The 14,145-nt window shown below is 45.8% G+C and overlaps 1 protein-coding gene across 3 annotated transcripts in view; it reads left to right on the top strand.

Moving 5' to 3' along the window:
* KCNIP3 (potassium voltage-gated channel interacting protein 3) overlaps positions 1–14,145 on the top strand; it is a 105,171-nt gene that overhangs the window by 78,839 nt on the left and 12,187 nt on the right. For all 3 annotated transcript variants that reach the window (XM_049857226.1, XM_049857225.1, XM_049857227.1), the window contains 3 exons: positions 12,006–12,130; positions 12,499–12,568; positions 12,859–12,929. In XM_049857226.1, coding sequence (XP_049713183.1) covers positions 12,006–12,130; positions 12,499–12,568; positions 12,859–12,929 — 266 coding nt within the window. The remainder of the gene's footprint in view (positions 1–12,005; positions 12,131–12,498; positions 12,569–12,858; positions 12,930–14,145) is intronic.

Below are 14,145 nucleotides of genomic sequence, written 5' to 3'. Positions count from 1 at the left end.
TGAGGAGAAAAGACCTAGCAATCTGCTCCCATAAAGATTACAGCCTAGGAAACACTATGGGGCAGTTCCCCTCTGTCCTATAAGGTCGACATGAGTGGAATGAACTCAATGGCACACAACACACACAGGAAGTGGAATGAATTAAAGCAGGGATGGGAGATTGTGGTGGTGGGGCTGCCACCTTAGAGAGGGTGGCCCGCCTCAGGAAGTGACGTTTCAGCAGAGCCTGAAGGAAATGTGGGTTTCAGGAGAAGGACATTCCAGCCAGATAGACCAGCAAATGGGGGCCCTGAGGAGAGAGAGTGCCTGGTGGGCTGAGGGGCAGCAAGGAGGCCGTCATGGCTGATATGGAGAAAGTACAGGAGACTTGGGCCATGACGTTGAAGCTGGGGACAGGGAGACACTTCTGGCCATTTAGGGACTCTGATTTTTTACTGAGTTGGTCGAGGTTATTGAGCAGAGCTGTGACATGTTCTCAGAAGTTTCTTCCAGTGCTATTTGGAGGATATTCTTCAAAGTCAGAGCAGGGGGACCAGGGCAGAGGGATGATGGGGGCTTGGGGCTGAGTGGGGTTGAGGAGGTGGGAAGGGGTGTTCAGGCTCGGGATGTAGGTTGAAAGTAGAGTTGGCAGGATTTGCATGTGGATTGAGCGTGGGAGGAAGGCAGACATCCCCGGATTTTGTCCTGAGCCTCTGGCATCAGTTGGCACAGAGTGGAGCAGGCTTTGGGGGCAAGGTCAGGGGCTCAGGGTGGACATGTTCCGTTGGAGACACCTCTCAGACACCCAGGTGCAGATGGCAAGCGGGCAGCTGAGCACGGAGTAGAGGGGAGAAATGAACCCCCACTCACCCCCCCCCACACTGAGGCCTGGCTTTGTGTGTAAGCTGATTGTGCAGTCTACTGGGTGTAAGGTTTTGTCTTGTTGTTTGTATTTGCAATTTTCATTCTCATGATCTTCACCACCTCTACGTGCGCTTACTAGCTTTTCTGGTTCCTCATCTATAAATTGCCTGTTCATACCTGTTGACCAATGCTTATCTCTTAGAATTGCTGTCCTTTTCCTGTTGTTTCCCAAGGGTCTGGTGTTTAATCTAAACCAAGGGGCTCTCTCTGTCTCTCATTTTCTCTCTCTTATTTTCTCTTTCATTCTCTGTCATTTTCTCTTCTCTCTTGCTCTGGGTACATTAGTTATTTTTAAATATTTCAATTGACTTCTAATAAATGTGGGTATATATGTATACATACATACATGTATAGATATGTATTTAATGTGTGAGTTACAAAGAACCATACTTAAGAACTAGAACATAACCAACCTGCGTCTACCTGTGAGTTTCTCCCTATCTGCCCCCCAGTAGAGGTTATCACCAGCCAGATTTGTGTTTATCAGTCCTTGATTTGGGTTTTTATTTATAATTTTATCTCTTATGTATCCCTACAAGTGTATTGTTTAGTTATTCTTGGTTTTGACTTTTATAAAAAGTAGCATTGTACAGTTTCTCAGGGCTGTCTTTTCATTCGACGTTATTTTTCTGAGACTTACCCATTTGTATGTTATGATAGTTCATTTTTCACTGCTGTGTTTCGTCAAGTATAGATTTATCTGCTCTGTTGTCAGTGGACATTTGGGTTGATTCAAGTGATTATTATTTTAGAGTGCTCCAGCGACTATTCTTATACATGTCTCCTGGGCACTTAGGCTTGAGTTTTTCTAGGGTGTATACCTAGGAGAGGATTGCTGGGTCCTAGGGTATGCAAAGCGGAAACCCTGTTGGCACAGTGGTTAAGAGCTCGAACCAAGAGGCTGGCAGTTTGAATCCACCAGGCGCTCCCTAGAAACTCTATGGGGCATTCTACTCTGTCCTATAGGATCACTATGAGTCGGAATCAATTCCATAGCAGTGGGTTTTTTTTTTTTAGGGTATGTCGATGTCAAATTTATTAATGTGAGAAATGCAAATAGTTTTCCAAAGTGATTGTCCTGGTTTGCACACTCACTAGCAGTGTTTAGGAACTATCGTTGACCTACTCCGTCCTCTCCAGCACCTGCCTTTGTCAGATTTATTTCATTGCTATTATTTCTTGCCAATCTGAGAGGTAGTATGTTGTCGTCATAATTTGCATTTCCCTGTTTTTTAGTGGAATTGAGCCATTTTTCGTGTGTTTGATCATTGTTCTGGTTTCCTTTTCTGATGACTGTCTGTTCCAGACATGGCTTTTTGTCAGTGGTGAACACTGCAGATTCCCTTCTTCCGCTCTCCCGTCCGGGGAACTCCGACTCTGGCCACAGTGTCCTTTGTGGAACAGAAATCCTGAATTTGGATGTAATCAACTTCATCATTTTTTTTTTCCTTTATGGTTTGATCTTTCGAAGTTTTAAGAAATCCGTCCTCACCTGTAGGTCAACAGGAGACTCTTTTGCATTTTATTTTAACTCTGTGGTTTACTTTTCATGTTGGGGTCTTTAATCCATCTGGAGCCTGCTTTTGCATCTGGTGTCAGGAAGGACTCCACTTTTTGGGCGTTTCTTTTCTGTTTATGGTGAGCCAGGTTTCCTCAGACCATCTACTAAACAGTCTGACCTTTCCCTATAATGTGTGGTGCCACCTCTATCTTTTATGACGTTTCCTTCTATACCTCAGCCTCTTTTTGAGCTTTCTGGTCTGTTGGTGTTTGTTCTTGAGACACAATTTTTAGTTACAGTGGCTGTGCCATATGTATTAGTGTCTGATAGGGAAAACCCCCTCTTCACTGTTCCTTTTTTAGGTTTTTATGACTATTTTATTCCTTTGTATAAATTTTAGAGTAAGTTTATCAAAGTTCTGAGAATGTCCAACTGAGTTTTTTTTTTTTTATTTATTGGAATTGCCTTGAATCTATGCATTACTTTGGGGAGAAACAATGTCTTTGTAATATTAAGTGGCCCCATCTAAAATGGAATGTCTGATTTAGTCAGGTTATCTTTCTATATAGATGTCTATTGATTTTGGTTAATACTTAGATACTTCTTTGTTTTCGTTGCTATTATGATTGTATCTTACTTTTTATTATGTTTTTCTGGTTGGTTATCACTGGTGTAGAGAATTGCTATTGATTTTTTTAAGTTAATCTTGTATCTGGAACCTTACTGAACTCTCATGTCTGTTGATGCTTTTGGTCCCTACAAGGACATATCAGCTACAAATAATGTTAGCTTTATCCTTTATTTCATAATTCTTCCACTGTTTGTTTGTTTTTCAAAATTTCCTTAGAGCACGGGGAAGACGTCAGTTAGTGGCTAACCTGGGCTGGTCCCAGATCTTAAAGGGAATGTTGTCTGAGCCTGTGCCGTTAAATGTAGTATTTTTTGTAAATTTTGGCCCATAAGTTTCACCAAGTTAAGGTGTGACATGGTAGTGTCAGACCTCCTCTACATTCAGGAGAGGGGAGGATCAAGATCAGCCCAAAGCTGATTCCTGTGAGGTGGAAGTCAGACATACCTCCACTCTCTAGCTTTTTTTTTTTTTTTTTTTTACCCATTCTGACACCAGCTGTCCCTTGCCACCGCACTCTACTTCTACATTGGGTTTGATAACTCGTCGTCATGGCCACACAGAACTCACAGACCATACTCACCATTATGTGATTTATTAGGGAACAGGCTACATAAAGTTCAGGATTGGGATCAACTTGGAAGTAACAGGATACGGGATACATTTTGTCAGTCAGGACAGCTTTCAACGAAGACAGCTCTGGACTCGCTCCTCAGCTGGGCCTCTGTGGCTGGGTCCCTGGTCGCTGCCCTGCTTGGGCAAGTGTTACAGCTCTTTGTCTCTGATGACAAGTGCCAGGAGGGACCCCACTCCACCAGCAGGCCTCCTGCCTGAAGACGTTCTCTTCCTTCGTGGGTTGTGGGTCAGCAAGCCCACCACCACCGTCTTGTACTGGTCTTCTCTGTTACAGTTCCCTCTATCTCCTGGGCCTAGGAAGTTCTCAGTATTAGGGACTCCGAGTCCAAAAGATGCGCCCTGCTTCTGGGTTTTTTTCTTGACGGTAGCGAGATCCCCCCAAACCTCTGTGGGATTGGCTCTTATAAGCCTCCACCTTCCACCAAGACTACAAACTGACCAATCCCCTCTAGAGGCTGTAGTCACCTAATTTGCATAGTAATCAACCAATCCCCAGATGGATTTTACGATCTTTATTTCCATAGTAAACTGTCTAATCCCTTTTGTTTTTGCAAGACTGTGGCCTAGCAAGTCATCTTGGCAGAAATACAAACCCAGGATCAGAAAGGCCACAGATAAAGAGAAACCCATTGCACTGCATAAGGAAATTCCCTTTGACTCTTAGTTTGTTAAGAGTTCTTTTTGTTGTTGTTGTGGTTGTTGTTTGTTTTAATTATAAATAGATGTGGCTGTTGTTGGGTGCCTTAAAGTCAATTCAACTCAGAGCAACCCAATGTGACAGAGTAGAGCTGCCCCCATAGGGTTTACTACGCTGTAATCTTTATAGAGAAACCCTGGTGGCATAGTGGTTAAGTGCTATGGCTGCTAACTAAAGGGTCTGCAGTTCAAATCCGCCAGGCGCTCCTTGGAAACTCTATGGGGCAGTTCTACTCTATCCTATAGGGTCGCTATGAGTCGGAATCAACTCGACGGCGCTGGGTTTGGTTTTTTTTTTTTTTTTTTTTGATTAATCTTTACAGAAGCAGATTACTGGGTCTTTCTCCTGTGGAGCAGATGGGTGGGTACAAACTGCCAGCCTTTCAGTTAGCAGCCTAGTGCTTATACCTTTGTGCCACCAGGGCTCCTTAATAGATGTGGAAGCTCATCAATTTTTTTTTTTTTTTTTTTTGGCATTTTCATGTAGTTTTTCTCCCTTATGCTCTTAAAGATAAAGCCTTCTTGCCCTTGGTGCACTTAAAAAATATATATACAGTTGGATTCAGTTAGCTAACATTTGGTTTAAGGTTTTGCATCTATGTTCAAAAATGAGATGGGCATATAATTTTCATTTTTGTGTTGCCCTTATGTGTCTGCTAACTAAAAGGTTGGCAGTTCAAATCCACCAGCTGCTCCTTGAAAACCCTATGGGGCAGTTCTGCTCTGTCCTGTAGGGTTGCTATGAGTTGGAATCGACTTGATGGTAGTGGGCTTTTTGTTTGGTTTTATTTGATTTTGAAATCAAGATTATTGTATTGCTCCCTGGATTCCCAAAGTGGAGCTCTTTGGTCACCCTTTTAAGAGCAGCTTGGGTGGAGTGGTGGGGCAAGTGCCCCAGGAGTAAGTTCAAGGGGAAAAGGAGAGTGAGTGTAAGAAAGGGGAAAAAAAGGCAATAGTGAGGAGAAGAGGGAGTCAAGAAAGGTTTTTGTTTGTAATGGAAGAAATAGCAGATTTGGCATTTTTGTTTAGTTTCGTTTTTTGGTCCTCAGAGTCAGAGGATTAAGTTAATAGTTTTTTTTATTCTTTAGTTCATGGGACATTATAGCACCAACTCACTTAAATCTCCTCTTGTTCTATATATTTACTTTTTCTCCTTTATTCTCCTATTTTCCTTCTCCCCTCTGGGCAGTTATTCTAATTTTTAATTTGATTTTTTTAATTTGCATATAGTAAAATTCACTTTTTGGCGTCTAGTTCTCTGAAGGTTGACAAAGACGTAGTCATGTAACCATTACCCCAGTCAAGCTACAGAATAGTCCATTGCCTCAAAAGTTCCCTCATGCTGCACCTTTTGTAGTCAGCCCCTCCCTCACCCCCCAGCCCCTGGCAGCCACTGATCGGCTCTCCATCCCTTTAATTCTGTCTTGTCCAAAATGTCATTTCAGCCTGGAAATCAGATAGACTGATTGCTCCCACTTCATTCCTCTTTTAAAATTTGTTTTAGCTATTCTTTTTTTTTTTTTCTTTTGCATTTCCATATAAATTTTAGAGCCAGCTTGTCTATATCTACCAAAAAAAAAAAAAAAAAAAAATCCTGCTTGGGTTTTTATTGAAATTGTGCCAGATCTGTAGATCATTTTGGAGAGAATTGGCTCCATTATGATGTTGAGCCTTTGGATCCATGAACATGGTATGCCTCTTCACTTATTTAGGTTTTCTTTGATCTTCCATCAGCATTTTGTTTTCAGCATACAGATTATATGCACGGTTTTTCATCCTTATACCTAGGAATCTCGTTCATAAGGGGAGCTGTTTTAAATGATACTGTCTTTTAAATTTTGGTTTCCATTTGTATATTGCTGGCCTATCAATATGTGATTGATTCTTGTATGTTGACTTTGTATGTCGTGACTTTGATGAACTCAATTATTAGAGGTTTTTTTTTAATAGATTCCTTGGGCTTATCTACATTGACAATCATGTCATCTTTGAATAGGGCCACTTTAACTTTTCCTTTCTAACCTGTATGCCTTTTATTCCTTTTTCTTGCCTTACTGCACTGGCTAGGACTTCCACTATGATGTTGAATAGAAGTGAAGAGAACGTTCTTGCCTAGTTCCCAATCTTAGGAGGAAAACTTTCAGCCTTTCACCATTAAGGATGATGTTAGCTATGGGGCTTTATAGATGTCCTTTATCAAGTTAAGGGACCCGTTACCATCAAGTTGATTCAGACTCATAGCCACTCTATAGGACAGAGTAGAACTGCCCTGTAGGGTTTCCAAGGAGCAGCTGGTAGATTAGAACTGCCCACCTTTTGGTTAGCAGCTGCTCTCTGTTAACCACTGCACCACCAGGGCTAGGGAAGTTCCCTTCTAATCCTGGTTTACTGAGGATCTTTATCATGAACAGATATTGAATTTTGTAAAATGCTTTTTCTGCATCAGTCAATGGGATCTTGTGTTGTTTTTATTTTTTTTCTTCAGACTATTAACCTGGTAGATTATATTGATTTATTTTTAAATATTGGATCAGCCTTGTGTCCCAAGAAAGCCCCACTTAGTGTGGTGTATTATTATTTTTATACATCGGTAGATTCAGTTTGCTCATATTATGTTGAAAATTTTTGCATCTGTGTTCATGAGGGATATTTATTAGGACTATTCAGGTTATGGAAACCCTGGAGGCATAGTGGTTAAGAGCTATAGCTGCGAACCAAAAGATTGGCAGTTTGAATCCACCAGGGACCCCTTGGAAACTCTATGGGGCAGTTCTACTCTGTACTACAGGGTCTCTAGGAGTCGAAATCGACTTGATGGCAATGGGTTCTTTTTTTTTTTTTCTTTTTAATTCAGGTTGTATGTTTCATATTGGGTTCTTAGTTTGAGTAGTTTGTGATTTTTGAGGAATTGCTCCATTTCATTTAAGTAGTGAAATTTATGTGCAAGGACTTGTTCATAATATTTACTTGTTATTGTTTTGACATCTGGACAGTCTATAGTTACTCCTTGTTTCATTTCTGATGTTGGTAATTTGTGTCTTTTTTCTTTGTCAGTCTTACTAGAGTTTTATCAATTTTATTGATGTTTTCTAAGAACCATCTTTTGGGTTCATCAAGGTTCTCTATTGTTTTTCTGTTTTCAATTTCATTGATCTTTGCTCTTACCTTTTTCTGTTTTCTTCCTTCTGCTTGCTTTTGGGTTTATTTTACTCTGCTATTTCTAGTTTCTTAAGGTAAAAGCTTAGATTATTTATTTAAAACTTATGATTTTCTAAAGAGAACACTTAATGGTTTAAAATTTTCCCTAGTTACAGATTTAGCTGCATCCAGCAAATTTTGATGTTATATTGTCATGTGTTTAGTTCAGACTATTTCTGTTGGTTTTGTTATTTTTTTGCAGATCTGGATTTCCTTTCAGTATCATGTCCTTTTATCCTGAAGAACTTCCTTTAGTGTTTCTTGTAATATGGGTCTGCTGGCAACAAATTCTCTAGCATTCATTTATTTGAAAATAGCTTCTTTCACTGAATATAAAATTCTAGGTTGACAGATTTTTTTTTTCTTTTGATAATTTAAAGATGATGTACTATTGTCTTTTGGTTTCCATCATTTTTCACATTTGGCCATTTGTATATCTTGTTTTGTAAAGTGTCCTAGTCTTTTCCCTTTTTTTTTTTAAATTGAGTTGTTAGTCTTATTATTGTTAATTTGTAGGAGTTCTTTATATATTCTGGAAATAAATCATTTGTCGGATATATGTACCACAGTTATGTTTACCAGTCTGTGGCTTACCTATGCTGTGTCCTTTCTTCCACTTACTTTGGGCTTAATTTGCTCTTCTTTTTCTAGATTCTGAAGATAGACGCTCAAATCATTGATTTTTCACCTTCTAATAAAGGAATGTAAAGCTATAAATTTTCCTCTAAGCAAAGCTTTAACTGCATCCAGCAAATTTTGATGTGCTATGTTTTCATTATTCTTTCAATTCCACATTATTTTTAAATCCTCTTGTGATCTTTCTCTTCTGACCTAAGAATTAATTAAAAGTGTGTTCTTTGATTTCCAAATATTTGGAATTGTCTAGATATCTTACTGGTTTTATTTTTAAACTGCTATAGTCAGAGCCTTGTTTTGTGGCCCAGTATTTGGTGTATCTTGGTAACAGTAGCATGTGTTCTTGAAGAGAATGTATTTCCTACAGTTGTTGGGTATAGAGTTCTATAAATATCAATTAGGTCAAATTGGCAGATGGTTTTTCAAATCTTTCATATCTCTACTTGTATTTACTGAGAAAAGGGTGTTAAAATCTTCAACTATGATTGTTTATCTATTTTTTTCCTGTAGTTCTTAATTTTTAATGCTTTGGATATTTTAAAAGTCTGTTAATAGGTTTATATACACTTCAGATTTTTATCGCTTCTTGATGAATTAATCTTTGTATCGTAATGAAATGTCCCTCTTTGTCTCTTGAAGTCTACATTTTTTTGTTATTAACATAGCCACTTCAGCTCTCTTATGCTTTTCTAACCCTTTTACTTTAAATCTGTCTGTGTCTTTGTATTAAGGGTATGGTTCTTTGTAAATAGCATACCAAAAAAAAAAGTCCCCACTGAGTCATTTCTGACTCCCGGTGACCCCTTCTGTGTCAGAGGAGAACTGCTCCACAGAGTTTTCAGTGGCTGATTTTCAGAAGTAGGCCACCATGGCTTTCCTCCAAAGTGTCTCTGGATGGACTGGAACCACCAACCTTTTAATTAGCAGCCAAGCACATTAACTGTTTGTTTGTATGACCCAGGGACTCCATAGACAATATATTGCCCATTGCCATCAAATTGATTCCAACTCATAACAACCCCATAGGATAGAGTAGAACTGCCCCATAGGGCTCCCAAGGAGCAGCTGGTGGATTCCAACTGCCAGCCTTCTGGTTAGCAGCCAGGCTCTTAACCCCTGTACCACCAGGGCTCCAACAACATGTAATGGGTCTTATTTTTTTGTGCATTCTGAAATGTCTACCTTTTAATTGAAGGAAGCACCTTGCCTTTAGTACTGGTGCATGCTGCCGTGTTACATTTCATCATGGCATAGTTCTCCTGTGTGCATCGGCATATTTTGCCCATTCCTCTCTGTAGTGGACCCCTGGCTTGCCCCACCATAAATTCTGTTGTGAGCTCCCGTGTACAGGGCCCTTTATGACGCTGGGTGAGAATCTATTTGGAATATTTGCCTAGAATGAAATTGCTGGCATACAGCCTTGTCCTCTTCTTAACTTCACTAAATATTGCCAGATTTAACAGTATGTCTGTGTGCTGGTGGGAATGGTCCAGAAGGATGGGAAGAAATGACAGTGAGGAGAGGGTGGGGACAACTGCTATAAGCACACGCTGTGGTAGGTGAGAGGGCCCACTGAACAAGTGGAGGGGCCACCTCAGCCAGGACCAGGGACAGTTCATTCACAGAGAGGGAGGGAAAGTGGTGTCATCCTGGTCCAGATGCAGGCAGTGGGTAGATATGGTGGAATGAACTCTGGGAATTTTCTTCTGTGGCTTCTGTTTTCTCAGCTGAGTAGGAAGCAACCCTAGAGTAAGCGTTGGGAAGGAGGTACTGGCCGTTTAAAAAGAGAAAGAAGGTATGAAATTGTTACCTAGGAGACCAGGAGAGTGCAGGACCAAGGAAACAGAGCCTGGCTGCCCACAGCTTTCGGGGACCACTTGAGGTTAGTGTGAGCAGGCCACACAGGCCGTGTCTCTCCACCGTGCTCATGAAGAGGCCTGGGCACAAAGCAGGCTCAGGATAGGGCTTAGCGACCCAGGCTGAACAGTGCCCTGTGCTGGGCACCATCCCGGGCGTTGCGGGCACAGCGCTAAGCAGTGCAGTGAGTCATTCAAGAGCTCACCTGCAGGGGCGAGGCAGCGGCGAGCAGATAAGTGTGCAGATATCATGGACTTGCAGCTCTGCCAGGTGTGGAGGCTGGGGGCGGTGACAGGCAGCGGGCACTCTGCTTCCCCAATTCGGTGGGAAGGAGAAGTCGTCCTTCTCCGAGCATGCTGCTCCGTGAAGTGTTCTCAGTGCTGTTTGTCTATGGCTTTATTTCGTGTTCTAAAATTTATGCATTCCATACCAAAAAAATTATGAAAATGTGAATAAATAAAGATCACTTGAAATTTTTATCTTAGCCCCCAAAGATAACTACAATTAGTCAATGTTTTGTTGTGTTGTTTTTAAATGAAAGGTCTGGTGTCTGACCCCCTGTTCACAATGATCCCCACCTCCACCAAATGCAGCTGCCGCGGAGTACCTGGGTGGTGTGAAGGGTGACGCACCCTCTGCTAACCAAAAGGTTGGAGGTTCAAGTCCACCCAGAGGCACCTTGGAAGAAAGGCCTGGCGCTCTGCTCTGAAAAATGAGCCATTTATTGTGCTGTAGAGCACAGTTCTTTTTTCACACGCGAGGTGGCCGTGAGTTGGAGCTGACTCCAGGGCAACTGGGTTTTTAAAGGCTGCCAAGGGGGGGGCCCTCCTCACTCCTGGGGAAGTCAGGGTGGGCTGCCCAGAGGAAGTGGCCTAGGAATTAGCCCTCCTCACTCCTGGGGAAGTCAGGGCGGGCTGCCCAGAGGAAGTGGCCTAGGAATTAGCCCTCCTCACTCCTGGGGAAGTCAGGGCGGGCTGCCCAGAGGAAGTGGCCTAGGAATTAGCCCTCCTCACTCCTGGGGAAGTCAGGGCGGGCTGCCCAGAGGAAGTGGCCTAGGAATTAGCCCTCCTCACTCCTGGGGAAGTCAGGGCGGGCTGCCCAGAGGAAGTGGCCTAGGAATTAGCCCTCCTCACTCCTGGGGAAGTCAGGGCGGGCTGCCCAGAGGAAGTGGCCTAGGAATTAGCCCTCCTCACTCCTGGGGAAGTCAGGGCGGGCTGCCCAGAGGAAGTGGCCTAGGAATTAGCCCTCCTCACTCCTGGGGAAGTCAGGGCGGGCTGCCCAGAGGAAGTGGCCTAGGAATTAGCCCTCCTCACTCCTGGGGAAGTCAGGGCGGGCTGCCCAGAGGAAGTGGCCTAGGAATTAGCCCTCCTCACTCCTGGGGAAGTCAGGGTGGGCTGCCCAGAGGAAGTGGCCTAGGAATTAGCCCTCCTCACTCCTGGGGAAGTCAGGGCGGGCTGCCCAGAGGAAGTGGCCTAGGAATTAGCCCTCCTCACTCCTGGGGAAGTCAGGGTGGGCTGCCCAGAGGAAGTGGCCTAGGAATTAGCCCTCCTCACTCCTGGGGAAGTCAGGGCGGGCTGCCCAGAGGAAGTGGCCTAGGAATTAGGTCTTTAAGGTAAAGGGTCCGTTGTGCCTTTCTGCTGTCTGTTGCCCTCCCACCTCCCCAGGTTCTCTCTCTTTCTAGGACAGGACCAGCTCTCACCCCCATCCTGCCATGTGCCTTCAGGGTTGGGCACTACGCAGGCAAGTGAGGAGGGTCCTCTCTGTGTGAGGAGCAGGGAACCAGGGCAGCAAAGAGGCGCAACTCCTGGGGGCTGCTTCCATGAAGCCCCTCCACCTGCCTTATACATGGCCTGCGTGGCTGGATGTGGCTGTCCCCTACTTCCGCCACCCACAGGGGCAAGTGGAGGAGGGGCCGCTGTCCCACCCTCCTGGGTCTGTGTCCCCCCCCAGACAGCAGCGACAGTGAGCTGGAGCTGTCTACGGTACGCCACCAGCCAGAGGGCCTGGACCAGCTGCAGGCACAGACCAAGTTCACGAAGAAGGAGCTGCAGTCCCTCTACAGGGGCTTCAAGAACGTGAGTGCTCCCGCCCCGGCAGGAGGGAGCCTCTAGAAATCTCCAAGGCACAGTCAATATCCCAGGGCCGTTTGTGGGACAGCCGCCTGGGGGTGGGGTAAGCCCCATATTGGTCTCTGAAGGCCCCTGCTCCCTTCCTGGTGTCTCTGATGCTGGCACAGGGGGTGGGAGTCTGGAGGGACCAGCTTGGCATGAGGGGCCTTCCTGTCTCCCTGCTTCCTGCCTTTCGTCCTGCCCTCACCCCCACCCCCAACCCTCACCCAGCGGGAGGCTCCCCCAGAGGGAGGACCGAGGTCAGGGTCTGCAGAGTCCTGGCATTGGAGTAGGGGCTGGGGCCGAGGTCGCTGACGGGTGACTTCCTGCTGCAGGAGTGTCCCACGGGCCTGGTGGATGAAGACACCTTCAAACTCATTTACTCACAGTTCTTTCCTCAGGGAGGTGAGTCTGAGGCCAGGCCCCCAGGGTCCCCCTGGAAGCCCCTACAGTGTGGCAGATCTGCAGTGGGCCGGCGTCCCTTCTACCCTGGGACACGGTGCAGGGAGGGGGGCTCACCTCCACCCTGCCATCCCTGATGCCTTTGCCCTTCGGAGGCCTGGTGCTGCCCCTGTCATGCTGGAAGGGAGGACTCCCACTCAGGACACAGCTGCTCCAGCCCGGGTGGGTGCCCAGGTCGGGGCAAGGGCTGCCAGAGCCCCAGACATACCCAACCTCGCCCCCAATGTCCCCAGATGCCACCATGTACGCACACTTCCTCTTCAACGCCTTCGATGCCGACGGGAACGGGGCCATCCACTTTGAGGTAGGTCCCTGCTGACCCCCTCTGTGTCCCCTGCCCTTTCAGCCTGCTGGCTCCTGGGGCGAAGGGCCTGGGGGAGCTTCCTGCCCGCTACCCTCTCGGAGCTGTCAAGAGGCTTAGACAGGATCCAGGGTGTAGGCTGTCAAGTGTGTTACCTGGAGGATGAGTGGACTGTGCTGGGCTGGCCCCCCACCTGACTGTGAAGCCAGTGAAGTTCAGTTTTGCTGTCTGGTCACCTGTCTCGGCCTTATCTTCCATTCTAAGCCTTTGTGTCCCACCCCACCCAGCAAAGGGGGCTGCGCTTTGAGGTGTTAGTGACCAAAGCAAATTTACATTTTAAAAGGGGGGGGGGGCCGGGTTTAACTCACAGCTGAGGCTTGTTGCTGGTGGGATTTCAGGCACCCAGCCCAGAATTTACACCCTTGCTCCAAAACAGGCAGGGTATCCTAGCCTGTGCAGGCTGCAGGGGGTCCCCCAGGTGGGCTGGGTCAGCAACGCCAGGTATCCCCCGTCAGGAAGGAGAATTCGGCCCCCAGGAGAGAGCAGAGGCTTTGCCCAGGGTTGTCTGAGCCGGTGCCGCCTGTCTCCGCCCAGGCCTGGCCACACAGGATCACTGGGAGACACCCAGCTGTGGAGTCCGAGCACCTAAAAATAGCTGCAGATCAAAAGCCAAAACCTGTTCAGAGAGGAAAACCTTGGCAAGAGCCAGGCCGGATCGATACCCCACCCAGCTCAGCTTCCAGGGTCAAGGGCGGCTGACAGGAAAGCAGTGAGGCCCTGGCGAGCTGTGGTGTAATAATAACCAGTCAATAATGCCACCGGGTTATTTTTATGCTGCGGGCACATGGGCAGGGCGGGTCGGCGCAGCCCAGGCCCCCCCCCCCGCCGAGCTCTGACTGCAGGCCCACCCGCCAGGACCCTCGTTTAGGACTTTTGCTTTGTCAGCATACAATGGTTTCATAGTTTTCATTTTACATGACCCATGCCCACCGTGAAACGCCCAGTCAGTACAAAGGAGTAGGCAGAGAACACGCATTGCCCCCCAAGCCCCCGGCCCCTGGCCCGGGACCAGCTGCTGGTGTGCCTTTAAGAGGCACCTGAGACTTCTTGGAATAAAGTGTGTGAAGGAATCCGGTGTAATGGGCCCACCAGGGTTCTGTCTGGTGGTCCTTGTTTTTGTTTTCCCTTAGTTTATTATGGTAAATATACTTATGACAAG

Source organism: Elephas maximus, chromosome 17 (genome assembly GCF_024166365.1).
Source record: "Elephas maximus indicus isolate mEleMax1 chromosome 17, mEleMax1 primary haplotype, whole genome shotgun sequence".
NCBI classification, from domain to species: domain Eukaryota; kingdom Metazoa; phylum Chordata; class Mammalia; order Proboscidea; family Elephantidae; genus Elephas; species Elephas maximus.
The sequence above is the reverse complement of the archived record's forward strand: the minus strand, read 5'-3'. Positions and strand labels throughout refer to the sequence as shown.